This window comes from Brachyhypopomus gauderio, chromosome 15, assembly GCF_052324685.1.
Source record: "Brachyhypopomus gauderio isolate BG-103 chromosome 15, BGAUD_0.2, whole genome shotgun sequence".
NCBI lineage: Eukaryota > Metazoa > Chordata > Actinopteri > Gymnotiformes > Hypopomidae > Brachyhypopomus > Brachyhypopomus gauderio.
The window spans coordinates 8840244-8861316 of record NC_135225.1 but is presented as its reverse complement, the minus strand read 5'-3'; the positions used below and the strand labels follow the sequence as shown (position 1 = coordinate 8861316).

Genomic DNA, 21073 nt, shown 5'->3' with positions numbered 1-21073 from the left:
AGTGCAACTAGTTACCATGGAAACTGTTGTAGATGCATTCATATGAGATAATGTGTACATAAGTGGAGTGAAATAAATATTCATTGAATACTTCAGAGATTTAATTAAGTGATGTATACCGATATCTCGTCTCTTTCAAAAATGAAGGTAAAAAGCTCACTCAGCACCGTCTGGTTAAGACCTAATGCACGAATTACCCAAACATCATAAAATTATGAAACTGATGCACTATTTAAGACAGGGGTCATTTTTTCTTGCAATACAACTGCAGGTGTGCCTGTGCTTTCTGCAAAGCATAACTAAAAGTTTTATTTGTAGGCTGTGATTTGTGTGCGACATTTAACGACCTAAATGTCATACATAATTAACTACATTGAATGCTTCTCACAAGAAAATACCTGTTATTTACTCATTTACCTCAACCACCCTCAAACAGATGAAAAGGAAGTCAGGAAAACCCTTTTAATTGTGCAACCTGGAAACATGGACGCTGAAAGAGTGACAAGGCTGCAGAGAACAGCAAAAAAGGCTTCTTATGAATGCATTATTCAGTCTGGAGTGAGAGGGAGAAGCCCTGTTTGAGAGGACCGGGCAGCATTTACATGGCAAAGGACACAGGGCTCACGAAGCATACCCACCTCAGAAGCTGTGAAGAACATCTACTGATAACTCAGTATGCAGCAAGCAAACTGAACTACACACCCGCCGTCTTTCATGGTGGGAATTAGTTTCTGTCACACGAGGAGGACAGATCACATGAGCGCAGTACGAGACTACACACAGAAACAGCACCGCAGTGTTTACAGGTATGTGATAATAGCCATGTCCTAAAAAACAGCTCTAGGAAGCATTGGAATATGATTGATTATATCAGTGTTTATGGAGAGGAAAAAAACATCAAGAAAGTTGCCATAAGCCTATCTGGCCGATCAGATGTCCCCCACTGGGCAGTGTGCTGCAGCGCCCTCTACTGATGAGATGAATAAACCCAACCCATCTGCTTCTTCTCACCCATTGTCTCACCAGGACTTGAGCAGCGAGGGCCAGTACTCCACTGTTGAATGGGAAGAAGCAGCTTACTGCAGTTTCAATCATCACACTGCTCGTTACAAACGTGAATGTTTAATGAGAGCAGCATACATTGGGATTATTGTGACCTTGGCTAAAGTAGAATAACAAAAAGCATTCTAGGAGTGAGCGCCTAGCGTGTGCTTACTTACAAAAAGTCATGGACCATGAATTTGTTCACACAATAAAACAAGCAAATGAACATACAAAAAGATTACATATAAAACAGTTCATAAAAACAAAGAGGCAACTGTACTGAAATGGAATTGATAAAAAACAGTAAATAATCCTTCATGTTCCAGGCACTTGTGGTCTTTAGATTTAGCAGTGACCACCAAAACGTCCCTTTCCCCAACCTACCATCCTGTAACACCAAAATGAACAATGAGATGCTATATTGGGTTGAGTACATACGTTTGTATAAAAGGATCATGGAGTACCTTCTTAAGAAAAAAAAGTCATATAAAAAAAACAGAACCTTCTTTACAAATAAAGGCTCTCATACGTCCTTCTACATTAAAATAATAGGCCATTATATAATATGATATTTTAAGTGAAATTAGTGCATGGTCTCTGTATTAATGAGTTTAACAGGGACTCTGCTAAGCAAGTATTACAGTGAGGTGGTTATAAAAAGTTGCTATGCAGAAATCTTGAATACATCGTACATCATGGCTTTAGGAGTGTAGGTAACAAGATGTATTGCAAGATCTCCCCATCTCAATATTATTGTCCCCTATGAGCACCACAAGGTAAAAATGTAAATATTAAAAATATTTAATAAGCACAGTCATAATAAAACCTCTCACACATACGCACAAACCATTCACTATAAGCACTCATTGAGTATTCTGAAACTTAATATTTGTTCTGTACTGTTTCTGGATACCATAAGTTTCTCAAAGCACTGAAAGTTTGGATCTTAGAGCCACAGGTCACAGGCCACCACCCTTCATAGCAAACTGCTTAACTGGAGTTGTACCCTGATCCACATCTTTAAACAAAGAAAGGATTCTAAACGCATATGCACATTATGACACAAAACCGCATACGCAGCATCTTCAAGTCCTTGAACCAAGCACGTCAGTGTTGTTGAGTCCAGCATTGCCGAAGACAGCTTGTGGATTCTCCCCGATTGCGCTGGGATTGTCCTGCACTGGCTGAAGTAAAAGGTTGAGGTCAAAGTTCGCACCTCTTCAAGAGGTAGCTCCTAGATTGCCCAAAACTCCAGCGATGAATAGGAGGAAGATCTTAGAGTAGAAAAGACGCAACCAAAGATTGAAAGTGTAAATAGGCCATGGGACGGGCAACGGTGTGTCCTTTCATGCCGTAGTTAAGGCAAATAAAACTCTATACACACACACACACACACACACACACACACACACACACACACACACACACACACACACACACACACACACAAAATACCAACAAACTGCCCTGATATCAACTTCTCCATCTGTCACACACACACACACACACACACACACACACACTCTCGCTCCCTGAAATGTATGGGACCCAGTCCGAGTGGGTTTGTGATTGTAGCGGGGCAGAAGGTTCCAGCGCGGTTCCCCCCGACAGGTGCCAGGAGCAGCAGATGTGGTTCTCACACCTTGCTGTCCAACGGAATGTCTGCCAACGCCTGCAGCAGCTCACTGAATGATGGCCTCTCTTTGACACTCTTGGCCCAGCAGCGAGTCATCACCTTGTAGACTTTAGAGGCGCAGCCCTCAGGAGCAGGAAGCTTCAACGTGCCCGCCTGGAGACCTGACGTGGAGAGATGATGTTGAGCAGGATTGAAACGCAACACCCACCCCGCCTCAATAAACGGAACGGCATCCTATAGACAGACGCCGACGCCTCTGAGAATTTAGAGGAGCACTTGGTGACATTTCGACTGAGAAGAATGTGCAGGCACCTTCGAGCACTTCCTCGTGGCTGAGTGGGGCATAGGGCAGGTCGCCATGGCTGAACACCTCCCACATTAGGACCCCGAAAGCCCACGCATCCGACTTGGTGGAGAAGTCGTCATCAAAGACAGATTCTGAAGGGAGCCAGCGCAGTGGGATCCAGGCCTGTCTGTGGTGGTAATACTCACTGGAGAGGGGGAGAGGGAGGGAGGGAGAGAAAGAGAGAGAGAGAGAAGGAGAGAAAGAGGGTTGGGGCAGTACTGTTACTTCACAGACGAACATGGAAATTAAAATATCAAACACTGTCTTTTTCACCCTGAAAGTCTTTTCATATACTCAAATTTTTAAGGAGCTGTGACGTAACTGTTGGCCCAGTGACATTTGTGGTGTACGTGTTGTGTAGGTGTGTCATGGCATACCTGTTGCGAATGTGTCACGACATGCCTTCTTGTGTCTGTTTGCCTGTGTGTGCGCATGTACTGTGGTAGACCAGTGCTGGGTATGTCACACCTCACACGTGGGTGCTGGCGTACCTGTTGTAGACGTCCTTGCTCAGGCCGAGCGCGGAGACCTTGACCTGTCTCTGGCTGCTGATGAGACAGTTGCGTGCTGCCAGGTCCTTGTGGACGAAACGCTGGTTGGACAGGTGCTCCATGCCAGCGGCCACTTGGGCACAGATAGACAGCTGAAGAGAGGAGGGTGGAGACGGGTGGAGAATGAGGCGGAGGGGAATCAGACGCTCCATCCTGACGCTGGAGGAATCTCACTAATGAGCTTACCTTGGTCTTGCTGGAGATGGGCTGTGGTTTGAGTTTCTCATCTTTGCTTTTCGATATTCTTAAGAACTGTTTCAGATCACCCTAAAGAAAGATAAGACACACATTATATAACAAGAACATTTTTTGCAAACAGCCAATTATTGCAAAGGTGTAATACTCATTTTATGTATTTAAATTCTTCAGGGAAAATCAGGAGTTCACGGCTTGTTTTGCACCAGCTTTTTTAACACCCTATATTAAAATGTAAACTATATGTGGTACTGTGATAAAAATAAACCAGTGTTCACGCCAGGTCTCAAAGTGATCAGATCTGGCTAAGCAGCTTCAGACTTGGACAGACTTGTGCAGAGTTTAGATGCCAGTGTGAGGCAAACAGAATCCACCCAAATTTAGCGTTTTTAGCAGGCACCTCTGCCAGATCTCCGCCTAAACCCTCCCAGCTCTCGAGAAACCCGTCAGTAACGACGCGTCTTCAGTCAGCGCGAGGCCCAGAGACGATCGCACTGACGTACCGGGAGGCAGGACAGAGACCTGAGCGCTATGCAGCTACACTGGGTTCAACGGAAACTGCTTGTAATATCAGATGTTATAAGGTGCGTGTTTGCTGTTCTCGAGGTGTGGGAATGCACTTCTGGCTTTTCATCTTGTTGATCTTTACCAGATCTACGTATTCTAGGATGGTGTAGTGGGGCTCGGTGTCCCTGCAGAGGCCCAGCAGCCGTACGACGTTGCTGTGGTTCAGCTTGCTGAACATGTCGGCCTGCCGGCGGAAGTCAGCCTGTGCCAGCTCGTCTCGACTCTGCAGACTCTTCACCAGAACCACCGTCTCCTCCTCGCTCTCCTCGATCCCACGGGCTTTGGCCAGGAACACCTCCCCAAACTCCCCTTTACCTGTGCACACACACACACGCCACAATGCCAGAGAACGTTAGAGACACAGAGAGGAGCTGCCAAGGTCCGAGTTCACCGCAGGCGTGAGCGTAGCGTGCACGGCCGTGAACACAGCCAGCCTGCTGTGGGTTTGTGTGCACGTGTGCGGTACGTTACCCAGTGTGGTGATGGTCTGCAAGTTCACTCTGGGAAAGTGGAGCTTGTCTGTGTTGCTCTGACGTTTCTCAGTGATTGCCATGGTCCCCAGATTGGTGAGAGCTACTTCCTCCTGGATCTCAGCCGTAGTTTGGCCATTCTGCTGCACAGCGTCCCCTAGTGGATATTACACAGAAATTATTTAAATTCACAGAGCGTATTCAATAACTGTGTGACAACTGGCCTGAAAGGCTACAAAAATATCCTAAATCACTGCAGGCAATTTAAAATGATTATCATCAACATTAGGGATGAAGAAAATGCATTTAATACTTCTAGCAATATTACTATAATTGCCTATGTACATTGCCAAAAAGAAACACATGTAGGCATAGATCATTTGCATAATGGGTTCTGAATAATAGTACTATTTATTATATCAGTAAACCAAATTAGAAATACAAGTGAATTTTAAAAGCCGTAATATCTTTTACTGGAACACTTCTCCCCAGTAAGGTGCTCATGGGTACCCTCGAGTGTCTCTCTACAGATCTGTGATTATCATCAACTCCGCTGATAATTAAAGGCAACTACGAAGCCATTATATGAGGATTAGCGGTAGAAATTCTGCTGCAGAGCTCAATAGCCAGACTTTATGTACAACCGCCTAACCAAAGCCACTGCACAGAGCAGCTGCCTGACGGCCCTAATCCTGCCAAATGGAAACAAAACGCTCAGTTTCCTGCCAGAAGCAAAAACAGCCGTGTTCTTCATTACCATTGAGCACAGCCTGTGGCTGGGATCACATGCTCTGCCTTTTACAACCACAAGATGGCACAATTTCTCATTTTAGGAACATCCTAAGCCAGCAAGCCATTATAAAACCTCTCTGTGTGGAAGTAGCACAGGTAACAAAGACTAATGTCACCAACACCTTGTTATGTGTGGGAATAGAAACCCGGATAGTAAAACACATGAAGGTAAAGAGTGATTTATAAACCACACATGGACCAAATCGTTTATAGACCTATTTACAGTACACACACACACACACACACACACACACACACACACACACACACACACACACACACACACACACACAACACACACAACACACATACATACTAGTTCCCTGTAAAGACAGCAACTACCATACAAGTAGATAAACAGCATGAGAAACAGATTCGACTGTTACACACACGCGCTCACACACGCACCATTAAGGCACTCCATCTCAGGCTCCGGGCCTTCCTGTCCCTTCTGCAGTCTCTTGGCGTTACGTCTCTGCTTGCAGTAGAACATGAGGCCCAGCACGGCGATGATGTATGCCACTGCCGCCCCCACAGACAGGCCAATGGTCTGGATCATCTTGTAGGGTGTCTTGCCCTCGTCTTCCTCACGGGTGGGCTTTGGCTTATCTGTAGTCGGAGTGGAGAAACCGTTACCCAGCATTCTCTTCTGTTACTGAGAAGGCGGCTCTCAAACCAAAAGTCATACTCAAACACAATATCAGCACTACCTCTGCCCCAACATATTTGATTTCACCTGGAAATTAATGAGGATGAGTGGAATCAGAGAGGGTGGAGAAGGAGACTGTATACTGTACTAGTAAAGCCAGCTTCAGACATCCTGTGGTACACATGGTGCCACAAAAATGCTTTATGCTTTTTAAGTAATAAGGTCACATGACCCCACAGATTAACTTCATTCTTTTTCATCTCACTGGACTTTTGATTTAAGTTTGATCAAGTTGAGCTTAAGTGAGCGGTACAAAACGCAGATTTGGCATCAGAGGAGAATTCCTCAGTAACTCAGTGAAATAGACTGGAAGCTTTATGGGGCTTTGTTGGGGATCCGAGGGGGGTGTGCGTGTGTGAGTGTGTGTGTGTGTGTGTATGCGTGTGTTTGTTGTCCGTGTCCTGCTCTAATGTGCCATGAAGTGCTTTATAGACTCATCAAATCTGCCTTGCTGAGTAAATCCTGAAAGGTTCTTCTGTTGTAATGAAAAAGCTCAAAAATGACCAAGAATGTGTGAGCAACATCTTCCTGTACAGACCAAATGTTCCCATGTTGACAGGAAACAGTGAATTTTTTAACCTGATGGGAATACCTGAATGGCCATCACAGTGGATGTGTGGAAAATGCAGCTTTTATTTGAAAAACTTAACGGTTACGGTAGCGAGGATAGGGATGGGAATAGTATTTTAGCTAAAGTAACAAGTTAATGGAAATGCCACATGTAATACAAAACTGTGAGTGTGTATGCTTGTCTGTTTGTGTGTGTGTGTGTGTGTGTGTGTGTTATGTGTTATGTGTTTGTAACTCACCCACAACATAAAGTTTTGTCATACGATCTCTGATGCTACAGCTATTGCCAGCGATGCAAGTGTACTGTCCTGTGTCATCCTTAGTGACATCACTAATGACCAGGGTCCCATTGGGCATCTTCTGGAGCCTGAGGAAGAGGAGGGTAACTCCAGTGATGAAGGGCTCGACAATGAGCTGATGAGTTGAATTAGACCTCTTAGAATGAGGGAACAACTGCATGACACAGCAGGTCTAAAAACACCAAAGGACCACTTCACTCAATACCACACAAACACCAAAGGCCCATTTCACTCAATACCACACAAACACCAAAGGACCATTTCACTCAATACCACACAAACACCAAAGGCCCATTTCACTCAATACCACACAAACACCAAAGGCCCACTTCACTCAATACCACACAAACACCAAAGGCCCACTTCACTCAATACCACACAAACACCAAAGGCCCACTTCACTCAATACCACACAAACACCAAAGGCCCATTTCACTCAATACCACACAAACACCAAAGGACCACTTCACTCAATACCACACAAACACCAAAGGCCCATTTCACTCAATACCACACAAACACCAAAGGCCCATTTCACTCAATACCACACAAACACCAAAGGACCACTTCACTCAATACCACACAAACACCATGCCAAGAGACATGGAACACGACAAGAACAGGAAGTGGAGAAAAACATTACATTACAGGAAAAGGGACAGAGAGACAGAAAGAGAGACACACAGACACGGAGAGAGACAGACCTGCCAGAAATAAAGGACAGCGCCTTGTCTTTGACCATCCACTGGATGTACGGCGGGGGGTCTCCGGTCGGCTGGCAGTGCAGCATGGCGGTGTGGCCCTGGTATACTGTGGTGTACTCGGGTTCCAGCTTAAACTCAATATGCACTGGGGAGGGGTTAAAGGGGCAGGGGTCAGAGAGCAGTGGGGCAGCAGCGAGGTGAGCATGTTCTGCAGACATAAAGGATGTCTGGGTCCAACCCATAAAGGCCCGTCAGTAATGCTGAGTAGCGTCAGACCAGACAAGTCAACCTGGAGGTGTGTCAGAGCTGCTACAGCAAGACTGTGCCTTGTCTAACCTTTAACCTACACTTTCAAAAGAAGACACACAAGAAACACAAGCTAAAGGGATCTATTTTAAGAAGATGAGGTTAAAGGAAAAATATTTCAATCATTCAGCAGATGCTGTTGTCTACAGGAACTTGCATATTTATCAGCATATGTGCTGCCTGGGAATGGATCATCTTGGTGTTAACATCACCATTAGCAGACGAGCAAAAGCTGTGTGGTTAAATAACGAATAGTCTGCCTGCATCTGTCTGTCTGTAAATAATGCTTCTTAGAAAAAAAGGTTCCTCACAGGGGTCACCAACGTGGTGCCCATGTCGCCCGCGAGGACGTCACGAGTCGCCCGCGGGCTTGTTTTAAAAATAGCTCACTATAGTGCCATGCACCAAAGCGCTGCATCGTTTATGTTTTTGCTACTATTATAGATTGTCCGCGGTTGCTAGCGGTCTTCCCGCTTAGCAATTGACACTCGCACACCCCCCCCCACAACTTTTCGTTAGATTGATGCGAATTCATCTGGTAGCCCTCCGCAATAATTGGTCTCCAAGAAGTAGCTCCCAGTTTCAAAAAGGTTGGTGACCCCTGCTCTACAAGGTGCTAGCCTGTCCATCCGTCTGCATGAGCACACAGAAGGGTCTGTTAATTACATGTCTTCAGAAATGAAGGAACTGCAAGACTGATTCTAGCTTTTGCTGGTACAAAGGGCATTAGTGGATAGTAAAATAACATTCACATTCCTTGAAGAACTACTAAAAAGACCAGCAGCCTGAGTTTCCTTATGTAACCAGCTGTCCGTTTCTCCATGGAGCATCTCCACGAGCGCCCCAGGCATAAACACACCTCCCACGGTGAGGGAGACGTAGGCGCGTATCTCCCCCTGCAGGCGGTTACTGGCCACACAGGTGTAGTTCCCTGCATCACTGCGTGAAACGTTCCGGAAGTACATAGCACCGTTTCTCTGCACCACATGAGAGGGGACAGCACTGCCATCTATATATATGAGAGAGAGAGAGAGAGAGAGAGAGAGAGAGAGAGAGAGAGAGACATACAGAGAGAGAGAGAGAGAGAGAGAGAGAGACACACACATACAGAGAGAGAGAGAGAGAGACAGAGAGAGAGAGATATAGTATAGGACATGATTATATATAACCTTGACTTACAAGTGGTATGACCTACAAAAGTAACACCACTACAGTCCAACCGACCGGTTCTGTTGCTCTCACTCATACAGGAGCTGGCTGTGCCTCTCTCACCTGCTCTGGTCCAGTGTATAGTAGGGGCCTCTCGCCCTGTAGCAGAGCACTGGACCATGGCTTCTTTATCCAGCTGCAGGCACTGTGAGGCCTGGGGGGTGGGGGTGAACTTCAGCCTCTCTGGAACACGCACACACACACACACACATTACTGCCACATACAGCACACAATACTCCACATGGATGCACAGATGAGTGCAAACACACACATGGCACACACAAACTGGCATGAACCGGCACACATGCCAAGGAGCTTACCAAGGACGAAGACCTTAGCCTGTCCTGTCAGGACACCTCCCACAGTCCTGCAGCGGCAGGTGTAGACCACGCCATCATAAACCTCCACACTGTTTATCCTCAGAGTCCCGTTAGAGTAAAGCTTAAACCGAGAGTCCTGCACACACGCCACACATTCTTATTCCTGTTATGACTGTATTGTTGTTATTAATGCAAGAGTACAAGTGTTTATAAATGTAATGCTCCCAGTATAATTATTACAAATACAACCATCAGAGTCACTGTTTCCTTTGTCTTTTCTATATTTGCTTAAACATGAATGTTACCAGCATTGTTTTGACAACATTACACCTGATGAATATTCTCAAACATATGCGTAATGTGTAATATCCTCTTACACACTGCACCGCATACAAAACATAAAATGAATTCAAATTGAATCCAGTTGAATTGACCTGAACTGAACAAGTCCTAAAGCCCAGACGCACAAGGGCTGTTATTAAAAGAAAACGCCATCTCCGAATGTTCCCGGTGTTAATGAGCTGCTCTTATTCATACAGGGCTTTGGGGACGCAGAGCCCTGAATCTAATGGAATTAAATTGGTTTGAACTGCACCGCTGCTCCTACAGAATTGACCAAGGTAAATTAGAAACATTTCACACTGACATTTTTGGAAGGGCTTTTACAGATATAGCCATATCTTTTAATGAAAACGACCTGGAAATGAATAAAATAGTAAGATGTACAAGTTGATAAATTGTTCCTCTAGAGGAGCCTGACCTCTTCCAGGATCTCCTGCGTGTTGCGCATCCAGGTGACCTGTGCTGGGGGCGTGGTCTGGACGTGGCAGTGTAGGTACCCTGGCAGGCCCTCCTCCAGGTGAGTATCCTGGGGCCGAGTGGCCCACTCCGGGAGGCCTGATGGACCAAGAGATGGTTGTTCTGGAGCTATAGAGTAGTTTCAGTTCAGTTGAAACTGCACACACTGTTACGAGGTCTTACTGCTGCACTCGAGACGAGGTGAGACTACACACGTTTGGTGGAGGTGGAGGGAGGAGGAGGGAACTCTACCTGCCACCGTCACGCTGACTTCCTGTCGTCTCTGGCCCGCCTTGTTCTGGGCCACGCAGGTGTACGTGCCCGTGTCCACGACCTCGGCAGGGTTGAAGATCAGGTCTCCGCCCTGCTGGTGCACCCGACCCTCAGATGGCACCCTCTTGCCCCCCCACTCCCACCACATGTCTGGAACTGGGCGGCCCCGCGGCGGGTCACATGACACGCGCTCCATTTGGTTAGGGGAGAAGAATCTTGACATTCTGCCACCCATCTCCTCTATTTCTACAGAAAGGGGGGGGGGGGGGGGGTCTGGATTATGTATGACCTGTTTCAAGTTCAACCACTGCAATAGAATCACCACTATTTTTTTTGCAAGTAATTTTGGTGTAGAACTAAATACATTCAAGTCAGAGACAGATAGAGATGTAGGAGAGGTAGAATCTGAAGCTACTATGTACATTGCTTACATTTGAGCCTAAATACTTTTACTCTGGTATGGAATAATGCCATTTAATTCCACAGAGAGATCAGACAGAGATGTCTGTGATCTGATCTTCACCAGCACTGTAGGTGGAGCCAGGGCCAACAGAACTCCTCTTCAGTCAGGAATGTTATCTAAGGGGCAGGTTGAAAGAACATGCAGACTATGTTTGTGTAGACGTAGGTGTGAAGAATGTGTGTGCAAATTGGACTGTGTTTGTTTGGCTTGGAACGAAAATGTAGAGATTGTCCTGTTGGGTTTAGCATGCATATAAGGGTGGAGTTTACATGTGGGGTAGAATGTGAATATAATGGTGGAGTTTACATGTGGGGTAGAATGTTAATATAATGGTGGAGTTTACATGTGGGGTAGAATGTGAATATAATGGTGGAGTTTACATGTGGGGTAGAATGTGAATATAATGGTGGAGTTTACATGTGGGGTAGAATGTGAATATAATGGTGGAGTTTACATGTGGGGTAGAATGTGAATATAATGGTGGAGTTTACATGTGGGGTAGAATGTGAATATAATGGTGGAGTTTACATGTGGGGTAGAATGTGAATATAATGGTGGAGTTTACATGTGGGGTAGAATGTGAATATAATGGTGGAGTTTACATGTGGGGTAGAATGTGCATATAAGGGTGGAGTTTACATGTGGGGTAGAATGTGAATATAATGGTGGAGTTTACATGTGGGGTAGAATGTGAATATAATGGTGGAGTTTACATGTGGGGTAGAATGTGAATATAATGGTGGAGTTTACATGTGGGGTAGAATGTTAATATAAGGGTGGAGTTTACATGTGGGGTAGAATGTGAATATAATGGTGGAGTTTACATGTGGGGTAGAATGTGAATATAATGGTGGAGTTTACATGTGGGGTAGAATGTTAATATAAGGGTGGAGTTTACATGTGGGGTAGAATGTGAATATAATGGTGGAGTTTACATGTGGGGTAGAATGTGAATATAATGGTGGAGTTTACATGTGGGGTAGAATGTGAATATAATGGTGGAGTTTACATGTGGGGTAGAATGTGAATATAATGGTGGAGTTTACATGTGGGGTAGAATGTGAATATAATGGTGGAGTTTACATGTGGGGTAGAATGTGAATATAATGGTGGAGTTTACATGTGGGGTAGAATGTGAATATAATGGTGGAGTTTACATGTGGGGTAGAATGTTAATATAATGGTGGAGTTTACATGTGGGGTAGAATGTTAATATAATGGTGGAGTTTACATGTGGGGTAGAATGTTAATATAAGGGTGGAGTTTACATGTGGGGTAGAATGTGCATATAAGGGTGGAGTGTATGTGCAATAGGGGGCAGAGTATTCATGTAGGAGGTGGTGTGTGTTTGTAAGGGAGTAGAGTGGCTAGGGTAGGAGTGTAGGGAGAGGAGTGTGTGTGCAGGTGTGTGTGTGTGTGTGTGTGTGTGTGTGTGTGTAGATAGGGTAGGAGTGTAGGGAGAGGAGTGTGTGTGCAGGTGTGAAGAGGTGTGTGTGTGTGTGTGTGTGTGTGTGTGTGTGTAGATAGGGTAGGAGTGTAGGGAGAGGAGTGTGTGTGCAGGTGTGTGTGTGTGTGTGTGTGTGTGTGTGTGTGTGTGTGTGTGTGTGTAGATAGGGTAGGAGTGTAGGGAGAGGAGTGTGTGTGCAGGTGTGAAGAGGTGTGTGTGTGTGTGTGTGTGTGTGTGTGTAGATAGGGTAGGAGTGTAGGGAGAGGAGTGTGTGCAGGTGTGAAGAGGTGTGTGTGTGTGTGTGTGTGTGTGACAGTAGATGTGGCACAGGGGGTGTTGAGGAGCATTCTCTAGTGAAGCAGATGTTACTAAGGCAATTAAAGAATCAGCAAAGATGTAGACTTCCAGTCAACAAGAGACGTGTCCATGAGTGTGTGAATACTCCACCCCCACCAACTCACCCACCTCCACCAACTCCTCCACCCCCACCTCTCCTCACTCCACTCCAACACTTATCTCTCCTGGCCCTCTACAGATGTATTTGGGTGTGAGTGAAAGACTGTAAGTGTGTGTGTGTTCGCTCTTACCTGCAATGTGCAGGGTGGCTTCTACATGCACCTGCTTGTCGTTTCCATAGCGAGCCACACACCTGTACTGGCCAGTGCTTCGAGGTTTTACCTGGGTGATGCGCAGGGTGCCATTATTATACAATATCACCCTGGAAAAGAACGAACGAATGCACACACACACACACACACACACACACACACACACACACACACAGACAGATAAATATCAAAAACAGCCAAGAACGATAAATCTGTTGTGTTGTTTAGTCTGATACAGAGACTGAAAAAGAAGACAGAGACACAAAGAGACCGAAGAGAGAGACAGTCAAGAGAGAAAGAGAGACAGCAAGCAAGTTAGTTTCAGGACAGAAGACCTAAAGGAAATATTCTGGATCGGGCATTAGCACCTCTCCCAGGTTGGCTTGCTGGTTTTGTTAGCATAACCTGTGCAAGAACTCCTTCACTTCTGCAACTCGGCCCCCTGTCCCCAACCACAAAGACCTCGCTGCAGAAATATGCAGCTCCGCTCCGAACGGAACAGGGAAAGAAGAATCAAATTAGATGAAAGTATTCCCACATGGGCTGCCCCCTCCGGCTCTCTGGAGCACAGCGAGAGGAAACCGTTAAGAACATTCAGTCTGGAATAAAAACAACTGTGATGCTGTAGTCAGAACAGACACAGATCAACACTACCATCCCAGAGTACTTTCAGAGTTTTGTGAAATACAATAGATTATTTAATAAAGTGCTCCTCCCACTCTCAACCCTTCTGGTATTATGGACACATTTACAGAACTGTATATGATTTGGACAAATGTGCATTTTTAAAGGTTTGTAATATGTATTATGACAATATAATCATATTATAAATACATGATGTGATTATGGCATGATTGTAAAACACACACACACACACACGCACGCACACGAAGGAGGTGCCTGGTGGTTTGAACTGCAGGGCCTTGGTCAGCCTCGGCCGAATTCTCACACCTCAGAATTCACCCAAAGATCAGGCACCAGAGAGAGAACCCATGGCAAGCCTTCCACAATACTTTTAGGTCTGAGATGTCCATGTCAGTTACAGCTCCAATATAACAGAAAGCCTAAAATAAATACATTCCAGGGGTGTAAAAGAGAAGAGAAGAGAGGAGAGGAGATGGGAGGAGAGGGGAGGAGAGGAGAGGGGAGGAGTTGGGAGGAGAGGAGAGGGGAGGAGAGGAGAGGAGGAGTCCTGACTGACCGTGACTTGTTGACAACAGGCTCATCTTCATGGAGCCACTCTAGCACAGGTGGAGGTTTGGCTGAGAACTGGCAGTGGAACACAGCCTCCTCGTTTCTGAAGACCACCTGGTCCTCTGGAGCTACCACCACACGAGGGACCGTCTTATCTGAGCCAGAGAAACGTGTTACGTGTGCTGGCATTTCGCTGTAACAACAGCGTTAACCAACAGTAGTGGAACGCAAGACAAAAATAAACATTAGGATAGAGATAAACAGAAAATACGCACATGCACACACACATTCAAACTCTCACACACCTGTGTGCACACACATCCCTCATAACCTGCACTATTAAAGGCTGCTGACAGCAGTGAGTTATGAGTCACTTGGCAAAGAGGTTCACCGCTCACCTTGACCTAACTAAATCACTCACACACACACACACACACACACACACTTCTTCTCTATATGCTCTTTGATCTCCTCCGCGGGCACACTGGGGTCCCGGTGCTCCACACACAGGCACCACTAAGGGCAGGTCGCAGGGCGATAATGGAAGAGGTGGCAAAAGATGGCGTGTTTCCACTTTCTGCTTTTACTGGGCCAAGAAAACCTCACGCACCTGCATACACACACTCACACCCCTTCATCAACATGATGTTGTATGTCTAAAAGTGCAAATCCAATACGGTGTGTGTGTGTGTGTGTGTGTGTGTGTGTGTGTGTGTGTGTGTGTGTGTGTGAGAGAAGCCTAAAGTTTATTTCCAAAGTGCACTGGGAACTCTCTTAGTCTCCACTCACTAAAGCACAGCCTCTCAAACTCACCAGGACATACACATACAAAGTCAGTACACACACAAACTCCACAAATATATCCATAATAAACCCTTTTAATAAACATCTTGCATGCGCACAGCCACCCAGAGATCACCCACCTATAATGTTGAGGGTGAAGTTGGTGTTGCTGCAGACGTGACCCGCACCATTGCGTGCACAACAGCTGTAGGTACCAGAGTCTGAGGGGGCGGGGTTTCTCAGAGTGAGGCTTCTCTCCTTATTGGCCTTCTGTACACCATCTTTGTACCATTTACTGTTTGGTCTGCCCAAGAGTATTTTCAAAAGCACATTTAATAAAACTTTTATATTATGTTATGTTTTCATTATTAAAAAGTTTCATTCTGTGTGCTTAGGTATTTTATGATGATAATATACCTTCTTTTCCAAAACGTTTTTTCTTATTGCATCGTATGTCAACTTTTATGATCTTTTACCATGATGCAAGTCCTGCAGTTTTTTGTTAAATGTGATTTATTGCAGACTAGAAGGCTAGACGTACGGAGAGAAATAGAGAGAGAAATACAGACAGAGAGATTACTAGCTCACCTCGGGTGCCCATCAATCAGGCACTGCAGAATGATTTGTTCAGTGTCATCGATCTCCTGTACAGATGCGGGCTCTTTCAGAGTCACGGGCCCACTCTCCAGCCCTGGGGAGGGAGAGAGAGAATCTCAGCAAAGCAAACCTATCACACGCCCAAATAAAAAATGAATCCGGCTCCAATTAGTTATGGGACTGTTCAAACCCACTCCTCTGAACGGGAGGTGCAAAGCCCAGGCTGCTCAGAGCAGATGCTCCGCAGAGACGGAGGGAGACTGAACCTACATGCAGGCTCACAGACCACTGGGGACATGGGGACAGTAAGCGTCCAGCTGCGTTCTCTCCTTCCCAGTGAAACCCCAGCAGAGATGAGAAACTCCTTTAATGAAATCACAACTCTGTGGCCACATCTCTGCATCTGAATGATGCTCTCAAACACCCATAGGCAGGTGGAGTGTCCCGAGTGTTAATGATGAAAAAAACGGGGGGGGGGGGGGGGGGTAAAATAAACGGGGTAAAATAAAGCAGGAAATAAGGTGGAGGAGAGAGAAGAAGGGGAAGAGGAGAGAGAGAGAGAGAGAGAGGGGGGAAGGGGTAGGATAGAGAGAAAGAGAGATGTTTCTATGTGTGTGTCAGGAGATTTAAATATGCAAACACAGCAAACTCCATTAGCACCAGGATGAGGAACGATAGAAAGCAAAGCCATTCGGCTTTATGGAGTTTAGTAATAGATTTCTGAATCTTTACGCATTGCTCTCAAATCATTTGCAAGATTTTCAGTGAAACCAAACAACCCAACAGTCATTTAAAATGAATAAGCGGCAGCACTATTATAACCCAACCAGCATTATGGCGATACGGGGAAACATTCCTGCAGCCGTGTGGAGACCTTGCCGTTCTCCATCATCTGTCCGACAGAGCTGCGAGGCAGTGGTCATTATTGTGAGCATGTGTTTAGCTAGTGTTCTTGTTTGTTTGGCCTGGTTGATTGTGTGTACATGTGTGTGTGTGCATGTTGAGGTTCAAGTCCAGCGTAAACACTTGAGCTCTGCACTCTCAGGGTCCCTGGGCTACACAGCGGTATGTTTTTATCTCCCCATAAAATATGCAAAGGATGATCTACAGTAAAAGAAAAAAAAAAGAAAAGCACTTGTGGGGGCAGTAGTGTGTGTGTGTGTGTGTGTGTGTGTGTGTGTGTGTGTGTGTGTGCGTGCGCCTGATACACAGAGTAATGTCAGAGGGAGGTCCTAGAGTGAAGCTTGTCACATTGCATTAAGTCAGTCAGGCTGCCCAGGCCAAGCCCAGGGGTGAGCTGGGTAAATGTCTACACTGCAGCCTGCGTTGGCCTGTTCTCTCTGGGGTGATGGGGCTGAGCTGGGGTGCTGTGTGGGGCGTGGCGATACTCACCCTGCAGCCACCCACAGCTAGCTTCCCTGCATCTGTTTACCATTTCATCTCTCTCTAAAGAGCATGCGAGTTTGGTTTTGAGGTCGCAGCATCCATACACTCATGCACAAGCAAGCGCGCTCCAGGACCAGGTCGTTAGCAGCCGTGCGAGGCAGAGACGCCGTCTGCGTGTCCCCAGGGGGATCCACGGGGGCCAGGAGGAAAGATGAAGAATGAGGAAGAATCAGTGCGTATGCTCAATTTGGCCCCTTCCGTCCCTGTACTATACTTAAACATATGCAACAGAGATCCACATTCACAGCTGTTCAACGCCAGACTTCTGCAGTTGAACAGGAACCATCTCCATCAGAGCAACGGGCTGCTTTCTCAGGCACGAGAGACTCATAACCCAGAGAAACACACAGGCGTCTAGCCTCTCGTCAGCTGGGCAACACCGGCCCCTACTTTATGATTATGTAAATGAATGCATTCCCACTGACACGCTAATTTTGACCTGCCCACTGTACTCGCTGAAAGTATGTGTTGCTATGGTGATTAGTCTCGGCTATGATCTTGAACTGTACAATGATTTACTCGAAGCCCGAAGGCAGCGGTAGAGATCCAGGAGAGGAGAGAGAATGAGAATTCAATAAGAAGAGAGGAGTAAAAGACAAATGGGGAGAGGAGAGGAGAAGTGAGATCAGTGGCTGAGGGCTGTTTCATATTGATAGGACACCCCGGGCTGTTTAATTTAATTAGAAACGTGTGAACAGCACCGTCACCGAATAAAGACGAGCTCAGTGGGAAAAGCAGCTAAAACTCGGCGGCTTTTGTTCAGAGGAGAGTCTGGCATGTCAGAGCTAAACGAGTGTGACAGAAGCACTGTGGCCAGGGGAGGGGGGAGGGGCATTATTAATACAAGGAGAAATGAGGTGGCATAATCCTTTATAAGTGATGTTGTCAGATCACCAAAGATAAAGATGCTGAAGATGGAAAGACGGTTGATGAAAAGACGGATGATGAATTATGGATGATGGATTACGGAGGATGGATTATGGAGGACGGCCACGCTGTGCTGCGTAGAAGAGTCCTGCTCCCTGGTTAGACAGAAAAGGAAGCTTGTATATGTGCGTTTTTGTGAGAGTCTCGCTCTTTTTAGGCATAATGGTCATTCTGGGTGTTACTGTGGTAAGTATAGTGAAAGGCCGTTGTAAAAGAGCTCTAGTATCTCAGCGAGAACAGTACATGTAGCCATGGATACATTTGATATTTTTAGCCGTAATAGTAAGACTTGAGTGAGCATCGTCTCCAACACGCATTTGGTACGCCATTGCTATGGAAGGACGTGATAATGACAGCACAGGGATGAGTCAGAGTTTGGCTGTGCCAGAGACACTACAGACTAGCTCCTTCTCCCAAAGCTCCAGGGTGGCCGGAGTACTAGTAAAGGCTGTAGTGGGAGATCCAGCCTGATCTTCAACTGCTCCCTTCACTGTCCCGCCATGTCCCATCCTCACAGGCTGGTCATCCGCACAGAGGTATGCATGCAAAAAGTGTTGTCCCACAGACAGATATATATACCCGGGTCACTACTAGAGAGAGAGAGAGAGAGAGAAAGAGAGTGTGTGTGTGTGTGTGTGTCTGTGAGAGAGAGTGAGAATGAGTTAGAGCGCGCGCGTGTGTGTGTGTGTGTGTGTGTGTGTGTGTGTGTGTCTAACCTAGTCTAACCTTCTCTTTTTCAGACTTCCATAATGTTTAGTTGCATGTTTGATAAACAAGCCATATCAGATATGCGAGGGGATTTCTGCAAATAAAACATCCAGACAGACACAGAATACCTGCATTTATAGTAAATTTCCCATGAAAAACCCAGGTGAAAAGGTGGATAAAAAGTGCTTTCAGCCAACACAGCCTCCATCAAATTATCCGAATAACTGGAGCTCTTCCATGGTTAGACACGTTTGCCTTCACTGATGCTCTCATGCAGCTCCGGGCCTGACCACATGGTGGCGCTGCACAACTCCTCCACATCTTCCCTAATCACACTTTTACACAAATGCATGAAACCCAGTAGAAACTTGGAATGGAAAACAACTGGCGATGGCTCAGAGGGCTGGTATCCGCTCACCGGAGCAGAGGGACGTAGTCACTGCCCTTAATCAACTCTCTTACTCACGCTCTGTCATTTTCTCACAGAAAAAAAACCCCATTATCCTCCATCCGATGTGTTAAAGGGAAAACCACTCTAATGAGCAGTGCAGTGGCTCGCCATGACAGGAACACTACTACTAATAAACCCACTCCCGAGTGTTCAGTACAGTCTGTTCTCACATGGAATCTCAAGGGGACTGGATATCAAACCCCTGCCCACTCAAACGCTGATGCACTTTATTGGAACACATATCAAACATGCATCCAACAGTCCCCCAGAAGGCTGGGCTCGAGGGGAGGTTCACGGTGTAAAGGGCCTCCAGCCGACTTGATCTGCTCCTTAGCTGAAGCCTGCAGGTAGATACGGTGAAATTATGTAAGTGATGCACAACTCTAACATGACATCCTATCTGAACCTGAACTTTTACACTCTGGCAAAACCCTTAAGCCCCAGCTCTTTAAATCTGCCCACTAAGAATCACTCTTTGTAACCTCAATCAGAACAAATCCACAAGAAGACAGATTAGCATGCACACCGTGTGTGTGTGTGTGTGTGTGTGTGTGTGTGTGTGTGTGTGTGTGTGTGTAAGGCTTAACTGATGCAAGCAATTGAATGTAAATGGAAAAGGCCAGTTAGAGGTCTGAGCTAACACTCTGCATGCTGATGAAGGCTTAGCTTAGCTCTAGATGCAATACGTATCACCAACTGATTGATTTAAAATAAAATGACAAGGAAACATTTCTGGCAGCATCTGAAAACACGTAAGGTAGCTTTGATGAAATTCAGCTTTGGAATTTTACTGATTTTACCATATTAAGTAGAGATATGATTTGGTAGATGTCTTTGCTCAAAAAAGCACTTGGATCCATCTCTGTAATTATCCTGTATTTGCTGTAATATCGCCTACAATGTGACACATTAGAATCTACTGTGCTTACTTACGGACAGTCATGAGCCGTAATTTTACTTTCCCATTTCATTCAATCTTTGCACAGTCAAATGACAAGAACCTGTTCTCTGTGCAAACATTAAATCTGTGTCTACATGAACAGAATCCAGCGAAGCAAACAGAGCATCTGAGTGTGAGAGTGGGTTTGTGGGCGTATGTGTGTGTGTGTGTGTGTGTGTGTGTGTGTGTGTGTGTGTGTGTGTGTGTGTGTGTGTGTGTGTGTGTGTGTGTGTGATTAGTAGCACAGCATAAACTCCATGGGGCCCTACGGCAAAAGGCAGGGTAGAAGCCCTTTTTTCCTGCTTTTTATTATTATTATTATTTTTTTATTTACGACCCCCTCCTGGGGAGGCCCCCTCAGCTCACGGCCCTCCTGCAGTGTGTGTCCTGCCTGCCCCTCCCTTATGCCAGTGTGTGAAATGGAATGTGAGAGATGGTGTGTATGGTGGTGGTGCTGATGGCCTGCTCCCTGGACCCAGTGGCCCCCCGCAGTCTCCATCTGACATGCTAAGCCTCGAGTTGTTCAACAGACTTCTCCATACACACACTCACACACTCCCCAGTTGGTCTGTAGTCAGATCAACTAGACAACCACGTATAAACTGCACCAAAGCCTCTCCACTGTTAATATGTCAGACAGTAGATTATGAGTGGAAAACACTTTACTGGGAGCCCTTTCACGCAGCAGAGAGAGAGAGAACAGAAATGTTTTCCTAAGT

The 21073-nt window shown here is 45.9% G+C and overlaps 1 protein-coding gene and 1 long non-coding RNA gene across 2 annotated transcripts in view; one reads left to right on the top strand and one right to left on the bottom strand.

Moving 5' to 3' along the window:
- The first annotated feature begins 82 nt into the window (after positions 1–82).
- Positions 83–1392, top strand: LOC143476818 (uncharacterized). Its single transcript, XR_013121390.1, has 3 exons — positions 83–147; positions 437–806; positions 1027–1392. It is a non-coding gene; the product is annotated as an uncharacterized LOC143476818 (long non-coding RNA).
- ptk7b (protein tyrosine kinase 7b) overlaps positions 1107–21073 on the bottom strand; it is a 59925-nt gene continuing 39958 nt past the window's right edge. Inside the window, exons 3-20 of the mRNA XM_076975184.1 lie at positions 15874–15976; positions 15426–15589; positions 14510–14657; positions 13288–13418; positions 10770–11036; positions 10480–10616; positions 9720–9855; positions 9462–9581; positions 9049–9198; positions 7884–8028; positions 7120–7247; positions 6010–6210; positions 4811–4966; positions 4422–4654; positions 3764–3844; positions 3518–3669; positions 2993–3171; positions 1107–2841 (exon numbers count right to left, since the gene is read on the bottom strand). Coding sequence (XP_076831299.1) covers positions 2681–2841; positions 2993–3171; positions 3518–3669; positions 3764–3844; positions 4422–4654; positions 4811–4966; positions 6010–6210; positions 7120–7247; positions 7884–8028; positions 9049–9198; positions 9462–9581; positions 9720–9855; positions 10480–10616; positions 10770–11036; positions 13288–13418; positions 14510–14657; positions 15426–15589; positions 15874–15976 — 2792 coding nt within the window. The 3' untranslated portion in view covers positions 1107–2680. The remainder of the gene's footprint in view (positions 2842–2992; positions 3172–3517; positions 3670–3763; positions 3845–4421; positions 4655–4810; positions 4967–6009; positions 6211–7119; positions 7248–7883; positions 8029–9048; positions 9199–9461; positions 9582–9719; positions 9856–10479; positions 10617–10769; positions 11037–13287; positions 13419–14509; positions 14658–15425; positions 15590–15873; positions 15977–21073) is intronic.